Source organism: Canis lupus, chromosome 19, assembly GCF_048164855.1.
Source record: "Canis lupus baileyi chromosome 19, mCanLup2.hap1, whole genome shotgun sequence".
Taxonomy (NCBI): Eukaryota; Metazoa; Chordata; class Mammalia; order Carnivora; family Canidae; genus Canis; species Canis lupus.
The window spans coordinates 33683117-33703664 of record NC_132856.1 but is presented as its reverse complement, the minus strand read 5'-3'; the positions used below and the strand labels follow the sequence as shown (position 1 = coordinate 33703664).

The following is a 20548-nucleotide window of genomic DNA, read 5'->3' as shown; positions in this document are numbered from 1 at the left end:
GCCTGACACAGGTGATGGCTGCAGGGAGATGGCCTTGATCCTACTTTTCAGACAGGCAAGTTCTGTGTCCCAAACTGGTCTTTGCCAAGGACTTGTGCTGTGTCTTATGATATTTAATATTTAAATACCTCTCGGCCATAGTTTTCTTTCTTCTTCTTTTTTTTTTTTCATTAAACTTTTGTTTTAATGGGTCTCAAAATTCTGTGACATATTGTTGGTCAAGTTGTTTCCATTAAAAAGTACTGATTTTAAAAACTAATAATTTAAAACTGCCACACACACACACACACACACACACACACACACACACACAAACCCCCACAAATAGTCCACAAAACATTCTTCTTTCCTTCTGAAGGTTTTATGATGCATTGTTATCATTAACCAGTCTTTTACTATTAAACTTAAATGGCCAATTGACGCAAACAGTTCTGAGACCATTCTTCCACCACTGATTAAGACTGGGGTGCCAGGTTTGGGGATGATACTCATTTAGCCTTCTGAGCTTTCTGGGCAGACTTGGTGACTTTGCCATCTCCAGCTTCGGCCATAGTTTTCACATCTTGATTGTTTTTAGACTAAGCTTTGACATTCTTTTAATAGTTGATAAATTCCATGTTTATTTATTTTTTTAAGATTTTTTTTTAGAGGTTTTTAAAATTTATTCATGAGAGACACACACAGAGAGGCAGAGACATAGGCTTCCTGTGGGGAGCCTGATGCAGGACTTGATCCCAGGACCTCAGGATCACAACCCGAGCCAAAGACAGGTGCACAAACACTGAGCCACCCAGGTTCTCCAAATTCCATGTTTAAATAATTTCTTCATCAACTTTGGAGTTGACCCTCTCTATATGTTTTGTATGTGATTATTTTAAATTGTCACTCCAAACTATTCAATTCTCTAGCTTAAGTTGTTTTTGTTTTTGTTTTACTTTGAAAAAACTCAAATCCATACAAAAATGGAGAGAACAGGGTGCCTGGGTGGCTCAGTCGATTGAGCATCTGTCTTCAGCTCAGGTCATGATCTTGGGCTCCTGGGATCCCACCCGCTCAGCAAGGAGTCTGCTTCTCCCTCTCCCTCTGCTCTTTCCTAACCCCCACCTGTGCTCTCTTTCTCTCAAATAAATAAAATCTTTTAAAAAAAGTGGAGAGAACAATATAATGAATCCACGTGTATCTAACACCCAGCTTTAACAATGATCATCTCATCTTTCTCTATTCTTTGTGTTTTAACCTTTTATTTTATTTATTTGTTTATTCATTTTAAAAAATATTTTATTTATTTATTCATGAGAGACACAGAGAGAGAGGCAGAGACACAGGCAGAGGGAGAAGCAGGCTCCACACAGGGAGCCTGATGCAGGACTCGATCCTGAGACCACGGAATCATGACCTGAGCTGAAGGCAGACGCTCAACTACTGAGCTACCCAGGCTTCCCTTAACTTTTTATTTTGAAATAACTTTAGACTTTCAGAAAGTTGTTAAATATAGTAAATAGTTTCTGGATCACTTCCCCACGGCCTCCTCCAGGGTTAAAGCTTACATAACCATAGTGTGGTTATTGAACCCAATACTATTAACTTATCTTCAAAACTTACTTGAGTGTGTTGGAAGGTCACCAAGACCAATTTCAGGTTCAATGCTTTGCAAGAAAGACTCACAGAACTCACAAAAGCTGTTATACTTATGGTTTTGGTTTAGTACAGCAAAATGATATAGATTAAAATCAGCAAAGGAAAAAGGCATATAGGATAGAGTCCAGGAAAGACCAGGCATGAGCTCCCAGTTGTCCCTTCCCAGTGGTACTCTAAGGATGGCCTTTAATTCTCCCTGCATGACAACACACATAAAATGCTGATAACCAGAGAAGCTCATCTCAGACTTTGTGTCCAGGGTTCTTGGGTATCTGTCACAGAGGAATGGGCTGCTGATTACTCAGTCATTTAACTACTTAGTACCTAGCCCTCCAGAGGCCAAACTGATACAGCAGGGCCCTTGGAGCTACATAAAACACATTGGTAGTGCAAACTGCCTGTAGTGACCCAGGGCCCCAGGTATACAGAGACACTCTTTTTAGGCAGGATATTCCAAGAACTTAGAGCTTATCTTCTAGGAGCTTCAAGGGCCTGTCCTGTCTCTGGAATGTTCAGAGTTTGAAATCCTGCTGAGTTAGTGACTTATTTTGCACATAGTGTTTGGCCAGTTTTCCTATGAATGCCCCTTTTTTGGTTCGAGATCCAGTTCGGGATCCTTCATTGTCTTTAGTTTTCCTGTCTTCTCCAACTGGTATAGCTCCTCAATCTTGGTCTTTTATGACCTTGACATATGGTGAGTACCATCAGGCATTATTTTATTTTTAATTAATTAATTAATTAATTTATTTATTTATTTTTCAAGATTTTATTTATTTATTCATGAAAGACACAGAGAGAGAGAGGCAGAGACATGGCAGAGGGAGAAGCAGGCTCCATACAGGGAGCGCAATGTGGGACTCCATCCTGGAACTCCGGGATCACGCCCTGAGCTGAAGGCAGATGCTCAACCGCTGAGCCACCCAGGCGTCCCTATTTTTATTTATTCTTTAAGGTTTTGTTTATTTATCTGAGAGAGAGAGAGGGAGAGAGTGTGCCTACAAGTGAGAGCAGGAACAGAAGGGGAGGGAGAGGGAAAAGCACATGCTGTGTTGAGTGCAGAGCCTGACACAGGGCTGGATCCTAGAACCAGGAGATCATGACCTGAGCCAAAACAGAGAGTCAGATGCCCAACCACCTGAGCCACCCAGGTGTCCCCGTCAGGTATTTTTTTAGAAAGTCCCTCAATTTGGATTGGAGTCTAAAAAGGTATGGGTTGACACCTCTCCCAAAATGGGTGACTGGGAGAAGGGCAAGGGCTCTTGGGGTGGCCAGCCACAGGGAGGGATGGATGCCAGACAAGCTTAGGGGCCAAGAGAAATAAACGAGTGGAAATATGACTTGAAGGTCAATGACAGATATGACCAGGGAAACTAGCAGGGACATGGAATATGAAAACAAACTATTATTGAGTGCTGGCACTTGGCTGTATTTGCCAAACACTTTACAAAAATTGATTAATTATTGGGGAGTCTAGGTGGCTCAGTCATTTGAGTGTCTAACTCTTGATTTTGGCTCGGGTCGTGATCTCAGGGTGGTGGGATCCAGCCCCTAGTTTTGTTCCACGCTTGGCTTAGAGTTTGCTTGTCCTTCTCCCTTCCTCTCTACTCCTTCTGCCTCTAAAAATGAATAAATACAATCTTTAAAAAAAAGTTAATTATTTGGGACACCTGGGTGGCTCAGCGGTTGAGCATCTGCCTTTGGCTCAGTGTGTGATCCTGGTCCTGGGATTGAGTCCCACATGGGGCTCCCTGAGAGGAGACTGCCTCTCCCTCCGTCTATGTCTCTGTGTCTCTCATGAATAAATAAATAAAATCTTAAAAAAAAGAAAGTTAGGGGATCCCTGGGTGGCTCACCAGTTTGGCACCTGCCTTCGGCCCAGGGCATGATCCTGGAGTCCCAGGATCGAGTCCCACGTCAGGCTCCCTGCATGGAGCCTGCTTCTCCCTCTGCCTCTCTCTCTCTCTCTCTCTCTGTCTCTCATGAATAAGTAAATAAAATCTTTAAAAAAGAAAATTAAAAAAAAGTTAATTATTTAAGTAATCCCTGCACCCAACGTGGGGTTCAAATTCATGGCCCCAAGATCAAGAGTCCCATGCTCTTCTGACTGAGCCAGGCAGGTGCCCCACCAGACATTTTATATCTGCTAACTCAGTCCTCTCAGCTACCCATGAGGCTGGCACTATGGGAACCCTCACTTAACAGACAACTCAGAGAGAGATGTTAAATAACTCGTCTGAGGTCACCCACTGGAGAGTGCGCAGAGCGGGCTCCCTCCCCAATCTGCAGTCTGACTTTGTAGCCTGAACTCCTAACAGTCATGTTGCACCACCCGTCATTGTATCTTTAAGAGGGAGAGTGGGAGAGAGGGAGAAGGCTCTTCCATCCCTTGAAACGGGCCAGGCCCCCGGCTAGGCATTTTCTATCTGGTGTCTCACATTTTAGGACCTGCAAGGTATACAGTGGATGCTCAATGCAGATTTCTCTCCTTTCTGCTCCTTCACGAAACTTCCTGGGCCAAGGGCAGGCATATGAACCCCTGTCTCCCACTGACCACTGTCTTTTCTTAAAGCTGTGACTGGGATGGGCCTGGATTCTTGTCCCTGGGGCCCAGTCTGCCAGATAGGGTGCCGGCAGGACTACCTGCTGGCAGGGAAGGAGGAAGCAGGAAGGCCACTGGGCCTCAGTGTTCTTGCGGGGTGTTTCTTGGCAACAGATGGGAACGCTTGAATGTGGGTGCTTTGCAAAACATCCTCTGCAGCCTCCACCAGCAAGTGCTGCCAGGATAAATTCTCTGGCTGCAGTCAGGCAGACGTGGGTTCACATCTCGCTTCCACCACCTGCTGAGCGTGTGCCTTTGGGACGTGGCTTTGCCTCCCTACACTTTGGATTCTTCACCTGGAAAATGGATGTAATGACAGTCCTGGGGGATTAATCGAGAGAATTCATATAAAGTACAAATAGCCCAGTCCCTGGCACAGATACTAAATGTTCAATTATCATTACCTGTGTCACAGATGTGGTAAATGTGGTCCATCAAGTTTTTGAGCCTTGTGGCAAGTAGTGATTAGGATTGAACTGGGGCTTGAATACAGGTCTGGGCACAGGATTTATCTTCTGTAGAGGGCAGCCTTGCAGTGGGGGATGAGTATTTTAGGTCAGGCCCCCAAAAGGGTGAGCATAAGTGCCCTAGACCCATGTGAAGCCCTTCCTTGGAGGGGGGAGCCCCACTCACTTAGCTAGTGCCAGGAAGCCCAGAGGAGTTGTTATCAGGGTGCTTTACTGGGAAATCTTGGTCATCTCTCTCTGACTCCTTTCTGAGAAGTAGATGAGTACTCAGTGTCCTCTCAAGGTGAGTGCCTGCCAATCAACTCAGATAATAGTTTGATGGCTGGGATGAGGGCAGGCAGCCAGAGGGAGGCTCGGGCTTTGTTCTTGTGAGGCCCTACAGAAGGGGCACCGTGAGGCAGGGCCCTGGTGGGAGCAGGGTGGCTGGGGGTTGATGGGTCTGGGAATAGGGCCCTGAAACACCAAGTTATTTAGGTTACTGTTCAACCAAAGGTCCAGTCCAGCAAGGGGGCAGGAATCCCACTTCGATGGTATATACTAACCTGTTGGTTGGTCCCCAAGATTGTGGCTTTGGAGGTGGGGGTGTAATATCCATTTATGTTGGCCTGAATCTATTTTTTATGGCTGAAGGCCATATCCCTCAAGTTCAAACAGACAAAGAGAGGGTGAAATAGGTCATCAAATCTCATGACAAAACGTCATATTGGCACAGGGCCCTCCTCTGAGCCCTTCCAAAGAGAAAGGTCTAGCTATAGTGGAGAAAATGTGGACTCTGCAGACAGATGGCTCTGTGTGAATCTTGTCTTTCCCCAGGCAATGTTTTGTCAGGCAGGTCTTTTAATTTACCTAAATGTTGTTTAGTTAGTCTGAGTGAGAATGGCACCGAATCGTCATGACCGGTGACATTGCTGGCCTTCCATATATCATAATTGACACCCATTCACAACTTTTTGAACTTTTTTTTTCTGGGTTGGTATGGGCAACGGTAAGCAGAGTCAGACAGGGTGCCTTCCCTCTTGGGGCTTGGAATTTGTACCATCTCAAGTGTAGGGAGGCTGCCCAGCAAAAGCTGGGTTTTGAGGAATCCCCTGGAGTACATACTGCAGAATCAGGGAGGGAGAGTCCCTTCGCCTCCGAAGGCCTCCTGTCTATCTCCCATGTGCTGTATTTTGTGCTGGTCTGCCACTGAAGAAGGTTCTCCCCAAACCCAGACTGGGACCTGTGGTCTGGCAGGTGTGAGGTGGGGGGGGGGGGGGTGGTGCTCAGTTAGAAGAGGCTTGCTGCTCTTCATTCTGCTTTAGGGTAGAGTCTGATGTCAGAGCTCCTGCAGCAACCCTTTCCTTCTCTAGGGCCCACAGGACTTGGTGATGACCCGACCTCTGCTTTCAGGGGTACTTTAACTCCCTGGATGCCCACATGGCACCAACGTTGGTCTTGTAGGTGCAAATGCCAGAAGGGCCCAGGTGTCCTGACCAAAACCCAAGAGGCCAAAGGAAAGCTTTTAGTTCAAACTGATATCTCTGGGCCAGGGTCAAATTGAAGGAGGCAAGAAGATGATGGCAGCGGGAAGGCCAAAGCTGGGAGGAGGCTAGAGGTCTTGCAGCAGGAGAAGTGCTTTCTCACTTATTCGCTTATCCCACAAATATGAGTTGAGCACCTGTGCCCTTAGCCCCATGCCCTATTTGGCCACTGCCTTTTCTCAAAGTCGTGAGTGGGATGGGGCTGGATTCTTGTTCCTGGAGCCCCATCTGCCCGATTGGCACAAGCTGGGCCACCAGCTGGTGGGGAAGGAGGAGGGAAGACGGCCATCTGGGACTCAGCCATAAACAAGACAGACAAACAGCTCTGCCCTCATGGAGCTGACATTATCACTAGGGGAAACACGCAAGATAAACAGGTAAAATAATATGTGTCTAAAAAAAAAAATAATAATAATATGTGTCTGATGGTGGCAAATGGTGAGGAGGAAAAACAAGACAGGGAAGGAAGGGATAGGAAGTTTGTAGGAGATGCTGTGATTCAGATGGGTTGACCACGGAGGACCTCATTTAGTAAGAGCATAATAAAAAGCCCTGAAGAAAGTGGAGGAGAGGACTGTAACAACGCTCCTGGCTGATGGACAACTGGTGAAAAGGCCATGCGTGGAACTTAGATGGTGGTGACGTGAGGTGGCCGGACTGGCCAGAGCTGTGCGAGTGGAGGAGAGGGCAGAGGGGAGGAGGGGGGAGGTTAAGAGGGAGCTGGACAGGCAGGGCCTTCCAGGTGGCAGGAGGGATGCTCCCGGAGGCCAAGGGAGGGCTCTGTGCAGAGGAGTAGCAAGACCAGCCTTAGATTTTAACAGGCTCATTTTGGCCGCACTCTTGAGAGTAGGCTGTAGGCGCCAGGGCAGAAGCCGGGAGCCCAGTTAGGAGGAGGCCACTGCAGTAATCCAAACACGTCCTGCTTCCCACTGTGCCTCCAGCACACAGCATGCTTCCTGCACAGGGTGGGCACTCGGCGAATCCCTACTGAATGATGTGTGAATTAAAGATGCCCGAATACCAGTTCTCAGGCCGGTGCGTGGGCTATGTGGAGAAGATACAGAAAAACAGATCTCAGGCATCGCTGCCAGGGATCCTAGTCCAAAGAGTTTCTTTTTTCAAAAAATAATTAACTATTTTAAAGATTTGTTTATTTATTTGAGAGAGAGACAGAGGATGTGCATGCGTGTGTGAGTACACTCCATCCCACAACCCTGAGATCATGACCTGAGCTGAAATCAAGAGTTGGATGCTTAACCAACTAAGCCACCCAGGAGCCCCTCCATTTGATCTCTAATGGGAAGGAAGAATCTGGATTTTCAGTATAGTCTGCTGGTCATTCTAGGCATGGGGGCTGGTATTCAGAAATACTCTGGGTGCAAGTAACAGAGACTGACCAACAATGGCTTTAAACAAAGGGGATTTTCACTTTATTTACAAGAATTCTGAAGGAGTATGGCTGCCGGCATCAGCTTGGTCAAATGATGGTAGGGTAGGTCAGTGTCTGTGAGATTCTCTTGGCCTTTTTCTCATTGTAGCAAGGTGGCTGTTGGGGCTCCAGGCATCACATCCTCAATCAAGGCAGGAAGAATGGAGGGGCAGAGAGGTGTTACCCATGTCTGCCTCTTTTATCAGAAAAGCATAAACTTTCCCAGAAGCCCCTGTAAGACTGCCTCTTAAATTGCACTGGCCATACCTGGTCACTTGTCACCCCAAGCTGCAAAGGAAGCTGGAACAGTGGGAATTGGGATTTACAACCTCTACAGTGGGAGGCAACTGGAATGAAGGGGCTGGGACCGACCATGGGGAATGTACATGGGTGGCTGCCATGGTTCCACTAGACCATGTGGGGTTTCATCCCCATGGCTTGCCTTCTCCATGGAGCACCTCTGGGGGCCACTGAGTGAAGTCTCAAGTATTCTCTCTGAGGGGCCTACTCCGTCCTAGATGCTGTCTTGCTTCTCTTCATATGTCTGAACACCACACAGACTGCTGGGGAGACTTCTTTGGGGAAATGGTGGTCTTTATTTGGGGATTGTGCTTTAGCATTGCTCTCACCTGGCAGACATCTAAAATAGCATCACCACGTTCTCATTAAGACACGTTCAAGGGCCTTTTAGAGCCTCACTTACATTTATACACACACACACACAAGCACACAGCATGTCTATTTACACAATGGCTGGCACCCACGCATGAAAAGAGCAACATCTTTGGTCATCCTCAAACCACTCAGTTAGGAGTGAAGACCAGGATGACCCCTTTCCTCCTGAACGTCCCACTTTTGGTCCAAGAATAAAATAGCATTCCAGTGGCAGCTTTGTCCCCCCGCAGTTTTGAGGGGTGAAAGGAAATGCTTTTCTAGTACTGTCCTATCACCTTAAATGATAGGTTTGCAAAGTCAGAGGTGGGGATTTTATTCTTCACGGGGAGTGGGGAGGGCGGACACAACCAGCCTGGTTTATTCTCTGAATCTTTAACAATGGGATAGAAGCAAAATGTTGCAACACTTGGTCTCCTGTGGGGAGGGATTTTTGAGGAAGAGTAAGTGAATTCACTGGAGCTGGCTCAGGTAGTAGAAACCGAGTAGGGAGTTGGAGCAGGGGATGGAATTGCGGACTCAGAGGAGCCAGTCTGTAAGGGTAGCAGTGGGGTCTTCAGACCAGTGTTCATATTTCCAGAAACCCACTGGAAATCACTCTATATTTGTTCTCCGTAGGCTTTAGGAAAAGGTAAAACAAAACAAAACAAAAATTCCTTTTGGCTAGAGTTACATCAGAACAGTGTGGTAAGAAAATGCAGATTGGCAATGATATACCTCTCCAGTGTCAATGACAATTATGCAACCGATATATAATTTGCTCGGCAACTCTCTTCCAAGGTCTGGGGCCCTGGAAGGGGGTGGATTATGGAGAGCCCCTGGGGCTGCAGAGGCAGGGCACCCCCAGGGCAGAGATTCATGGCAGTTAGTTAGGGGGCAGAGGTGGCTTCAGGGATCATGTTTCCACTATTTACCATGTGTGGCTGCTTACAGTGTGGGCCTCAGACCAGCAGCCCAGGAGCTGGTTAGGAATGCGAACTCTCAGCCCCCACCCCAGATCGACTGAATCAGAAGCTGTACTGTAACAAGATCCCCAGTGATTCGCAGGCACAATAAAGTTTGAGAAGCACTGTTCTAGACTTCTGGGAGCAGGAAGGCTGCAGCCCTGGTTAGATGCCCTTACAAGGCCCAGACAGGGAGGTTTTGGAGAGGAGAGAGCGAAAGCATGGTGTAGGGGAAGCTGTCCTCGGTGGTGGTCTTGCAATCTGGCAGGAGGGAGCCCCAAGGCTGCCCGGTGGGCCGCCCCGCCCTTCCTCACCAGGGCAGCTGCACTTGAACCAGATTGCCCTCAGCTGGCTTTCAAGCTGACCTGCAGCACTTAGCTGCCCCACACCTGGCTGCAGGTAAACCACAGTCAGGGAAGTTTTCTGAGAGCAGGGCCCATGAGGCACGGGCAAAACGGAGGGCTAGTTGGGCCAAAGAGGTGCCTTTCTTTCCTTCCCAATTCTGCCAGAAAAATCTCAGCGGAGCTCAGAAGCCCCTTCAGGGAGAGGTGCCTTGGGAATGTTTTCTGAGCAGCAGCTTCCTTTTGGAGAAGCGGTGAATGCTCAGAAGGAAGAAGCTGGGAGCTTTGGGGCCCCCAGCTTCTTGGTGGGTGGGAAGGGGGGTCCAAGCCTGCTGGGGCATTTCACAAGAGTAAGCATGAACATCACAGATGGCCCGAGACTGGGGACCCAGGGCTGCTGGATACAGAAGGGCTGGAGGAGGGTGTGATGGCCTGGGAGGGGGGCGGTTTCGTGGACCAGAGCTTCCCCCACCTGGCCCTACAGGGCTCTCTCTTCACTGGTTATCGTGGTGATTCTCCGCAGGTTTTCCCTAACTTTGATAAATTCGGGGGCATGGTCCTCTTCCTTTTCTGGTGGATTTTCCAGCTAAAGGAGAGAAGAAGTAGAGGTGTAAAGTGGGTGTGGCTCGGGGGAATTCCTATTCCCCAAACCACAGTGTTTGGACCAAGGATCCTCTCTGGGGAAACAGAACCAGGGATCAGCTTTGCCACCAGCCTTGGTAGCTGGGGTGACCAGGCAGGAGACTAAGTTTTTGCTGTGAAGCCTGGTGCAAATCACTTGCCTCACCTGGGCCTCCGGTTCTTCATCTCTAAAATGGGAACGCTGCCTGGCTCGCAGACACATAGTGAGAATGAGATCAGGATCAGCGTGCAATCGACTGGGCTGATAAGGGAACCCAGGGTCAGGGAGGGAAAGCCACTGGTTCAGTCACACGGAGTGAGTGGCAGAGTGAGGACCTGAGCCCGTGGTGGACTGCTGGTTTAGGCCTCATTTTGCTTCATCTCCTCCCTCTTGCCAGCTGCGACCACAGGCAGGGCTCCTCCCTGGGCCAGGCTCCGCACCCACCTGGTTCAGCCTCTGCTGCCGTCTCAGCAGCTCCTGCTCAAAGGGGCACTGCAGCCTCTTGGCTTCTAGCTCTTCCTTCTTCTTCTTGATGAGCTGGTTCCGCCTGCGGTGCTCCAGGACACGCTGCAGCTCCGGCTTGCTGTCCACGCCCAGGCCCCTGGGTGGAGGGAGCCGTCAGGTGACCCCAACTCTCCCCTTGCCCCGCCCAGTCTCAGGGCTGCACCCTGTAGTGACACCTACCTATACCATCCTGTCAGTACAACCCTCCTGGCAGCCCTGGGACGTGGTCCCATTCCTGTCCTGTTATCCGGAGATGGGAAATGAGGCTCCTAGGACTTAAGACACCAGTCCAGGTCACAGCTATGAAGGGGCTCAGCGAGCATGAGCACCCAGGCCCGTCTGACTGCAGAGGCCAGGTTCTGTGTTATTTCTGGTTACGTTCCCTGGATAAGTTTCTAAAGGTGGAATTGCTTTGTCAGGCTCTTTTTAAGGGTTTGGATATATATTTCCATCTGCCCCCTAGGAAAGGTTACCTAATTTATACTCTGTCATCAGTGTACAAGAGCATCTACTCCTCCCCACCATCACCATGCAGTCTTTTTATATTTTAGGATCTGGTAGGCAAGAAATAATACCTGGTTTTCATTTCTGTTTCTCTGATTATTAGTTACATGAACAACAGCCTTTGAGATGTGTACCAGACATTTGCATTTCTTTTGTAAACTGACTATACCCGCCTTTGTTCATTTTCTTCCTTATGGATTTATAAGTGATATGTATATATTTTTTGGTCTGTTTTGTATTGTAAATATAAATATAAATATAAATATAAATATGATTTGTCTTTTAGGCTTTTTTTTTCTATCGTGGGAGTATTTTTTTTACATTAAAAGGGATGACTCTAAAAAACATTCGGAGAAAATACACATGATATATATATACTAAGCAAGGAAAAAAGAACCCACTGTGGATACAAAATGACACCTGCTGGAAGGTCTTGCACAGAGCTGAAAATACGAGAATCCTAGCCTACGCCAACTCCAGAATGTGCCAGTAGAGGGAGCTGCGGAGGCGCCACGGCCTTCGGCCTGGTGCCAGCCAGCTGGGAGGTATTTCCCAGGCCTCCCCCACCTTCCTTCATTTGCTGAATTCCAGCCCTGCCATCTCAAGCCTGCTCTTTCACTGCACCCCTGCTCCACTCATGCCCCCTCTGTGATTCCTGCTTGAGACCCTTCCCTGGCCAGCACATCTCCTCTGGCCAACCTCAAAATCCATGCTGCAAACACCCTGAGCTACTTGTGTTTCCAGCCTATTTGCATATGCTCTTCCCTTTGCTGGGAACATACTTGCTTCCCCCCCCGCCGATGCCCACCTCCTAGTCTGGCTGACTCTTGCCCATCCTTCAGGTGTTAGCTGTTAGGGATCCTCTCCTCCGTGAAGTCACCTTGGACTACTCCTAGGTGCCTCCTCTGAGGTTCCAGGCCCATTTATGCCCTCATCATACTGCATGGTTATGCATCCATCCCCACTCTCAGGGCTGGAACTGGGTCCTGTTCCTTCTTGTATGCCAGGTCTGGATGCAGTGCCTGGCACATAGTAGGTGCTTAGTAAATGTTTGTGGAGGACAGGCATGAGTGGGTAGCTGGGAAGAAGGGCAGGGCTTTTGGGGGACCACTGGGGACTGGACTTTCACAGTTTCTGTGGGTGACTATGTGGGGTACACTCAGCCCTCTTCAGCCTCCAGGAGACCCAGCATGACCATCAGGCCTGCCTTCCACAAGAGGCACCTCCGCAAGCCGCAGCAGGCCTGAGGAGATGGTTGCCGGGCTGAGGCAACTGAGCTCTGTTCCTACCTTCTGTGGTTCATGAGTAGCTCTCTGTGGAGCTCCTGGTGACTCCGGGAGGCCTTCACAGGGTTCAGCAGCTTCTTGGGCTTGATGAGCTCTGGGTTCCACTCTCTATACTCGGGCCGGGCCATCAGGCTCCCGATGTCCGCTCGCTCTCTCTGGATCTCAGAGTACATCGAGGCTGTAGAGGCAGGAGGCAGGGGAGGGGTTGGTCAGAGCAGGATCTACAATCTAACCCCTCCTAGGGGAGCCCCACAGCTGAAGGGTTTCTTTCTTTGTTTCTTTGTTTCTGTCTTTCTTTCTTTCTTTCTTTCTCTCTCTCTTTCTTTCTTTTTGTTTGAGAGATTTTGTTTGAGAGAGGAGACAGAGACAGAGCATGAGTAGGGGCAGAGGCAGAGGGAGAAGCAGACTCCTCGCTGAGCAAGGAGCCCGATGTGGGGCTCAATCCCATGAGTCAGATCATGACCTGAACCAAAGGCAGACACTTAACCGACTGAGCCCCAGCTGAAGGGTTTCGATGTTAGATGGACTCTGGTCATCTGCCACTGTACAGCCCTGGGCAGACTCCCTCACCTTCTGAGCCTTGATCTCCTCATTTGTGAGATGGAAATAATCAGACCTGGGTACAGGATTGTTGTAAGGATTGGAAGTGCTGTTTATAAAGTGGGGTGTGAAGGTGAAATGATACTGGGTTACAAAGTATGGGTTGACATGTGCCTATGTTTTTGGCCTGACTTTGGAGAAAACAATATCCCATAAAAAGAATCATGTTTGAGTTTCTGTTTTTCAGTGAGCTTTAATCAGAAAAAGATTTTTTAAAAAGAGCAGTATGCATTTGTTAAATTTGGATGAGTGTAGTGATCAAAAAGAAGTATCACCCCGTATTGTCCAGTTTCCCTCTCCATAATTCCAAATTCTCTGTGGAAGCGTCAAGTTTTTCAGTTTCTCCAGATCAAAGAGGAGAGTATGAAATCCCAGGATGGCTATGTCTCTAATTACAAAGGGATGGTTGTCATCTTTAATGTGGATATCTGGCTTCTTGATGGTCTTACTTTCACCACAGAAGCTTGAAATTTGTCAGTTTACTTGAAATTCAGGCAGAAGGGCTCCCTCCTCTGCAAGCTGGCTCTGTATCCTTGCAATGCCCCGAAGTAAGTGTCTGTATGTGTGCATGCAGACGTGTGTGTGCGTGTGTGTGAGTGAGACAGACAGAAAGGAAGACTTCTTAAGAAAAAGTCTCCAGGGGATGACACAGCCTGCCCATCAGCTTCTTACAGTAATTAAAGTGAAAATTAAGGCATTGGGTCTGCTCCTTCATGAATCCTGCTTTTCTAAGGTTGAGCATCTACCATATGCCAAGTACTGACATAAACAGGGGTTCTCCAAGTAAACTGGATAGGGATGGTGGTCTGTGCAAAAACCTGGAGGTAGGTAATAGCTCAGTGGGGTTGGAAAATACAGGAGGAGGGGGGTTGGTAGAGTGTAAATTGCAAGGTGACCTGTCAGGGAATGTAGGCATCGAAGGGGAGATTATGTTTTACAAATTGTGGCTCACCACACACGTTTGGCATTTCTATTGCAGGGTGCTGTTTGGAGGATTAAGTGAGATCACATATGTAAAGGTGCTGTGTAAACTGGAAAAAAGTGTTAATTATTACAAGATATTTTGGAAGTAGCCAGATGAAGTGTCAGAGCATAAAAACATATCTGCTAATTTTTTCCCCTTGAATTCACATTCTCAGAACTGTTTCTAAAATGAGAATTCTAATTTCCTTTCTTCTCTTTCTTCATAAGGCTGTTTTCAGGTTCTATCCTTCCCAACTCTTGGCCTGGTTTTTAAAGATTGTGGTAGTATTTGATAGTTAAAAATGGGCACTTAACAAAATAAACAGTTGGCTATATCGGCTCCTTCATCTTTTAAAGATGTGGATATTTCCTTTTTTTTTTTTTTTTTTTAAGTAAATTCTACACCCAGTGTGGGCTTGAGCTCACAACCCCCAAGATCAAGAGTTGCTTGCCCTACCGACTGACCAGCCAGGGGCCCCTGAAAAATGTGGATATTTTCTTAGTCTGTGGGCTTGTCTGGGAGCCAATGCACTAGAATACCCTGATTCAGACTGGAGCTTGAAGAATTTTTTTCCCCTTTTGATGTCCATTCCCATGATCATGTCCCACCAATCCTTTATCTGAGTGGCTTTTGGCTGTTCTCTTTCCTTCCTGTGTCCTCAGCTCTCATCCTATCCAGCCCATTATCACACCACACTTAAGTAACTATTGTAGCTCCTTAGCTATTCATCCTGCTTGAAGTTCCTTTGTGTCCCAAACCTTCCAGAACTTCATAATTTTCATCAGTTACATTGTCTTTGAAATAGCTAACTGTATTGGATGTTACCAAAGCCATAAGGCAGGAAACCACAAGTTGTATAACTTTAGGAAAGGCGAAGACAGAATTAATTTGCTTAAGATATCACTATATACCCAGAATTCCCAAGCGGTTTAACAGAAAAACATTTGGAACTAGCGAGAGAATTCAATAATGTGGCCAGATACTAAGTAAGCACACAAAACGAAGAGCTCCTGTGTAACAGGAATAACCATTGGGAAAGTACACAATACAATCATTCATTCATTCTACAATATGTTTTGAGTTCCTGCAATTTGCCAGGTTTTGTGGTAGATGCTGGACACAGAGGGTGAATGAAGCAAACAAGGTTCCTGCTCTTGCATTGCTGACAAATGATTGCAAATTGCCCGGAACCCACTGAAGGAACCAGGGGGCTGGGATAGAGACTAACAGGAGGACCCACTTTCCCGCCAGGTGCACTTTGCAGGGCGGGGGGGTCTCTCGGAGGAGGTGACATTTCAGATCTGGGGATTGAGGAGAAGGAGGGAGCCTGGAGCAGAGGCAAGGAACAGCATGTTGTGACTCATGTACCTTGAACAAGCTTGGTCTGTTCAAGGAACAAAAAAGCATAGTGTGTCTGGAGTGGTGTGCGTGAGTGACAGGGAGAGTGTTTGGTGTGAGGGTGGACGGGTGGGTTCAAGCCGGGGAAAGATCGCGTCTCATTCGATTTTTAAAAAGGTCATTCTCCCTGGTGTGTGTGTGGGGAAAAAACTGTCAGCAGGTTTTGGGAAATTTTTATCTGACTTTGGTTTCTTTTACTTCCACTGGGCACTCTCACTGGCTCTCCCTCCTGTTAAATTCCAGAGGAAAATCATCTGATTGGCCAGGCTGAGAATCTTCACCCCACTGGTCACCAGCTAATTCCTGGGCCGGCTGCCCCCCAGGGGCCTGACCCCACCACCGCAGCAGCAGGACCCTTCCGGCTGAGTCCTGCTCGGAAGAGGGGCCCTGTATGTTGTAGTCAGTCCTGCACCCAGGTCCAACCGGTGACCAGCTCCGGTTGCAGGCCTTTAATTTATTTTGTAAATGAAATCAGCATTTAGTCATGGGCGATGTTGTCTTCCTGAGGCTAGGGTGGTGTGGTGGTTCAGGCAGGGATTCTGAAGGATGGGGCTGGTTCTTCAGACCAAAACTGCAGCCTGGGAAAACCGCTGCCTTGGCCAGTTAGTGTGCCCAGCTCCAGGACTGACACTTGTGAGATCTGTGGGCACACGGGTGGGGGCCCTCCAGGGCTTAGAGAGCCCCTGAGCCAGACTCCCTGCCCTTTACTTTAATTAAGAGAGGCCCCTCCACGTAGAAGAGCCTCACATAGGTGCTGAAACAACGGAGACTGCTCAACAAAGCCCAGATGCTGGGCTGAGAAAATCCAGGCTGCCCTGGGGGTCGGGTGGGCCTCCTGAGCCGAGGTGGGATCTGCCCCCAGGGCTGCTCTGGCCAGGTCTCCCAGGCAGCTGAGGCATCCTGAGAGATCAGAGACTGTCAGGGAAGTGGCCGTGATGGGGCAAAGTGTTAGGTCGCCTCCGAAAAGACAAAGGTCAATGCCCAAAGGAAGAGCTGGCAGAGAAGAGGAACAGGCTGGTGGAGGAGAAAGCTAAAAGGCTAGAGGATATGCTTCACTGGTTGCCAGAGAAATGCAGAACAGAGCTTAGGTGTGTAGACGCTGGAGTCTTGAGGACCTGGATGGGAATGTTGACTCTGCCCCCTCCTAGCCTCGGGCAAGTTTACCTCTCCCCTGCAGCGGGAGTCCACAAACTAAGCCTTTGGACCAAATTCCACTGCTTTGGAACACGGCCATGCCCACGCATTACTCACTGTCTATATGGTTGCTTTCCACTAGAACAGCAGAGGGGAGAAGGTGCGACAGCTGCTCTTGTTCAGCACCCTTCTTCATGAGGTTGTTGCAAGATAAATGAGGGGATACCTGCTTGGTGCTTGGTAAGTGCCTAGCACAGAGTTGAGGACTCAATAAATGCTACCCATCTGGGCAGCCAAATACAGCAAGGCAGGCTGTGCACTGCACAACTCTAGGGCCTCACTCCTGTAAATTAAACTGAGTGGAGCCCCTAGAATTGCAGTGTGGCCACCCCATTAGCTGCTATTAACAATTAGTACCAATAAATCCCAGTCTTAGTCTTGGATGGAGCATTCTTATCCTCTTTAAAAACTGCACTGATTTAATCAGTGGCTCTTAGTCCTGGCTGTGTATTGCCATCACCAGAGGAAGTTTTAAAAAAATACCAATGCCTGAGTGGCACCCCAGGAATTCTGATGTGACTGGCCTGGGGAGGCAGCCTGGCCTTTGGGATTTTAAAAAGCTCCCCAAGTGATTCCAATAGTCAGGCAGCTTTGTAAACCATGGAGTTAAAAAGAAAAAAAAAAATCTTCTTTGCTTTGGCCTGAGTGATTTCAGCTGACTGATTGGCCTGGTAGGTGGACAGGTTGGGTTAAGGTCATAGTTTTTAGCCACTGTGTGACCTTGGTTGGGTCTTCATCTCTAGGACCCTCCTCTGTAAAATCATGATGCTGTGAGGACAGGATGAGCTGGGCAGGGGAAGGTGCAGCCAGTAGGTGACAGCTAAATGGAGTGTCTTGCATGACTGGACAAGTAATTCTTGCTTATCTGCAGACTGTGGGACTGACTTCATCTTTGGGGGCAGAGTAGGATGGGTAGTAATAGGTCAGGGGAGAGACTGGGAGCTTCTCCCTTGGTTCTTCCCTGTTTCTGCTGAGAACCCTAAAGGTCCCACAGCTCCTCCCCAGGGGCTCTGCAGACTGCAGCCCCAGGCTAGGCAAGGCTTAGCTGGGCTCACTGACTGCTCCCAGGGTGAGCTCACCAGCCGCTGGGGTGAGTGTGGCTAATGATAGGGTGGTAGCTTTGAAATAAACAATGGTACCCACCCTGGCCGCAGGAGAGCAGTGAGGAGAGACTGAAGGGAAGTGGCGGTGGTGGGGACCCAGGTCTCAGTTTACCCTAAGAAGAGCTGTAGGATCCCAGATGTCTAAGGCCTTAATGTCCCCTTCATCTGCCTCTCTGCCCTGGAGGTTCTGGTTCTGTCTTTGATGGCATCAGTTACAACAAATGACACATGAGCCAGTAAAGCAGCATGGTTAAGGCAAATGGAGGAGACAGACTGGGTTTGAATCATGGTGGGTTACTCCTTACCAGCTGTGTGACCTTGGGCAAATAGCTTAACCTCTCTGAGCCTCTGTTCAATGCGGACAGTGGCCGAGGCAATGCCTACTCATGGGACTGTTTCGAGGGTGAAATGATGTAATGTGCAGGACGTGGTTAGTCCAGCCTAGCAGAGTGATGCTCACAAAAGGCAGATTTTCCTCCTTTCCTAAGGGGACCCTCAGCCCTTGGTGAAGGCTCACTCACCTGCATCTGGATCTCACAATTGCCCAGGGAGGCTGTCGGGGTATTGTTTTATTATGCCTCATTGTAGATGAGAAAACTGAGGCTTTTGGCTTGGCCCGTGGAGAACTCCTAGCCCAAATGAAATCCAGGCTCACCGGGGGAGGCCCAGCCCAATCAGACCAGCCCTAGCCGCTTTGGGCTTGAGCCAGAATCTATAGGCCTGTCTGCCCAGGGGCTGGTCTTTGCTTAGGAGGAGACCAGCTGGTGGCCTTCCCTCTGTGCTCTCCTTCCCTGCACCCTTGTTCCTCATTACCATTCAAGCTGTGGGTTCTGAGCACAAGTGGGACCTTCTTGGTTCAACATTTCAAGAGGTGGAAAGGTAGTGGACAAGAGAGGCTTTTAAAATAACTACTGGCAAAGGAGAGAGAGGCATTCGATGAAAATGATGAGTGTGACCACTGGATTTTCCAGCCCCTTCTGGCTTTTTCCCACCCAGTGGGGAAAGTGCCCTTTTCTGTTTCCCTGACCAGAGACCAAAGAACAGTATTTATGGTGGCCGCTGCCTAGAATCAGAGCTCCTTGTGCATTTGGATGCAATCTCCCCGACCCATGAGAAAATGGTTCAAAAGTCCTAAACATTTTGCCTTGGGTCCACTGTGACCTCCTAATTTGTGATGAGAAGGTCTGGGTGGGCATTCAGGGTTTTGAATCAATTCCATAGCGGAGTCCAGAGCTGGACACCGAAAGTCCTTGGCAAGGCTGGTGCAGAGTGTGGTGCAAGGGACAAGTGTCAGCAGACCAGATATTCCCACTAGCCCACCAGGGTGTGATGCCAGCCATTCCACTTGGAATATGCCTCCAGGGGAACAATCCCAGCAGGTACTTATCACCCGCTGAGCTAAGAACCACTCGGGATCCAAGCCCCTGGAGACACAGCTATTGGGGCAGCTCACAGCCGGGGAAACCAGCCAGCTTTGGCAGCAGTTGCAGGAAACGACATACCAAACACCCTGGTTTCTAGCTCCATCTCAGACTTGCCTCTGCTGCAAGGTGCTAGAGCCAAATTCTCCAGGCAGTTACCATGTTCACACGCACGTGTGCCACACACTGTGCTGAGCCCCTCAGAGCTGTAGCTTGGAAAACTCTCACCACGGATGGAGGAGGTGGGTAGAGAGGCTCTGAGAGGTCATCTGATTTCCCCAGATCACACAGCCAGTAAGGGAAGGCGCCAGAATCCAAGCTGGGAGCTATGTCTGATGCCAAGACCCCTGTTCTGTCCCTTGCGCCCTGCAGCCCTCCGCCTGTCACCTGTCTGATACCGAGGAGGATAAACCCCTGTTCTGGGTGATGATGGGCTTGGGGGTGGGGGACGGAGCCAGGGCCCCGGGCTCTAACAGCTCGGCTCCCCAGCCAGCCAGCCTGCCTGCCCCGGGCTGGCCCCGGGCCCTCCTTCCCGCACCTCCTCCCGCACAGCACCTGGCCCCGCCGCCAGGGAAACGGAAGAGAAATGGTCTTACTTCTTGGATGCGTCTTCGGGAAGGGAACTCGGGGAGCAGCGGTGGCAGGTCCCTCGCTCCGCTGGGAAGTCCCAGACTAGCGGGAAGGGCCGCCTCTGCAGGGCGGGTCCTAAACCCCCGGGGCCGCAGGCGGGTGCCAGCCACCGGGGCGGCTCTGCATTCCTGTTTATTCTGGTATCAATAAAAAGGAACTGTTGCCATAGTAACAGATATTTCACTTGGTGCGCGGCCACTTCCACAATGCGGAACACCGCGTCCAAGCCACACGCTCGAGCGGCACAAATAAATACCTATTTCGTCAGCCTGGGGAGGAGTGAGCGCCGGGCTCCGGCATTTCCCGCGCTTCCGACCGGCGGGTCAGGGTCAGCGGAGAGCGGGGAGCCCCACCTGCCCCCCACCTGCCCGCCCACCTGCCCGCCCAGGGAGCCTGGCCGCCAGCGGGAGGGGCCCGAGCCACACGGCCAGGCCCCCCAGACACCCTGTCATTCTGTACCCTCAACCTTGAATGAGTGGCATCATTGAGAGGGTGAGGATGCGGGAAGCTGACGGGCTCCGGGCCCTCTGGGTCCCCGAGTCAGCCCAGCCGGGCTCCCCGCCAGCCCGGGCAGCAGCCCAGCGCCCCTGCGCCTTCATCCCCGGGTTTGTCAGGTGGTCGCGGGATAAGAGAGTGACACAGGGTTAGTGAAGGCAGGGGGCCGCGCTCAGCAGCCAGGACGTTTCCTTCGGGGACAAGCGAACCGGCTGGG

At 49.5% G+C, this 20548-nt stretch overlaps 1 protein-coding gene across 3 annotated transcripts in view; it reads right to left on the bottom strand.

Annotated features, from left to right (window-relative positions):
* Positions 1-7627: 7627 nt before the first annotated feature.
* Positions 7628-20548, bottom strand: part of FAM107A (family with sequence similarity 107 member A) — a 52533-nt gene continuing 39612 nt past the window's right edge. For 2 of the 3 annotated variants that reach the window (XM_072785679.1, XM_072785680.1), the window contains 3 exons: positions 12530-12704; positions 10677-10833; positions 7628-10196 (listed from right to left, as the gene is read on the bottom strand). In XM_072785679.1, the coding sequence (XP_072641780.1) occupies positions 10089-10196; positions 10677-10833; positions 12530-12704 (440 nt within the window). In that variant the 3' untranslated portion in view covers positions 7628-10088. Of the gene's footprint in view, positions 10197-10676; positions 10834-12529; positions 12705-19802; positions 20056-20548 lie in introns of those variants that run through there. The other variant, XM_072785681.1, reaches the window with a different exon arrangement.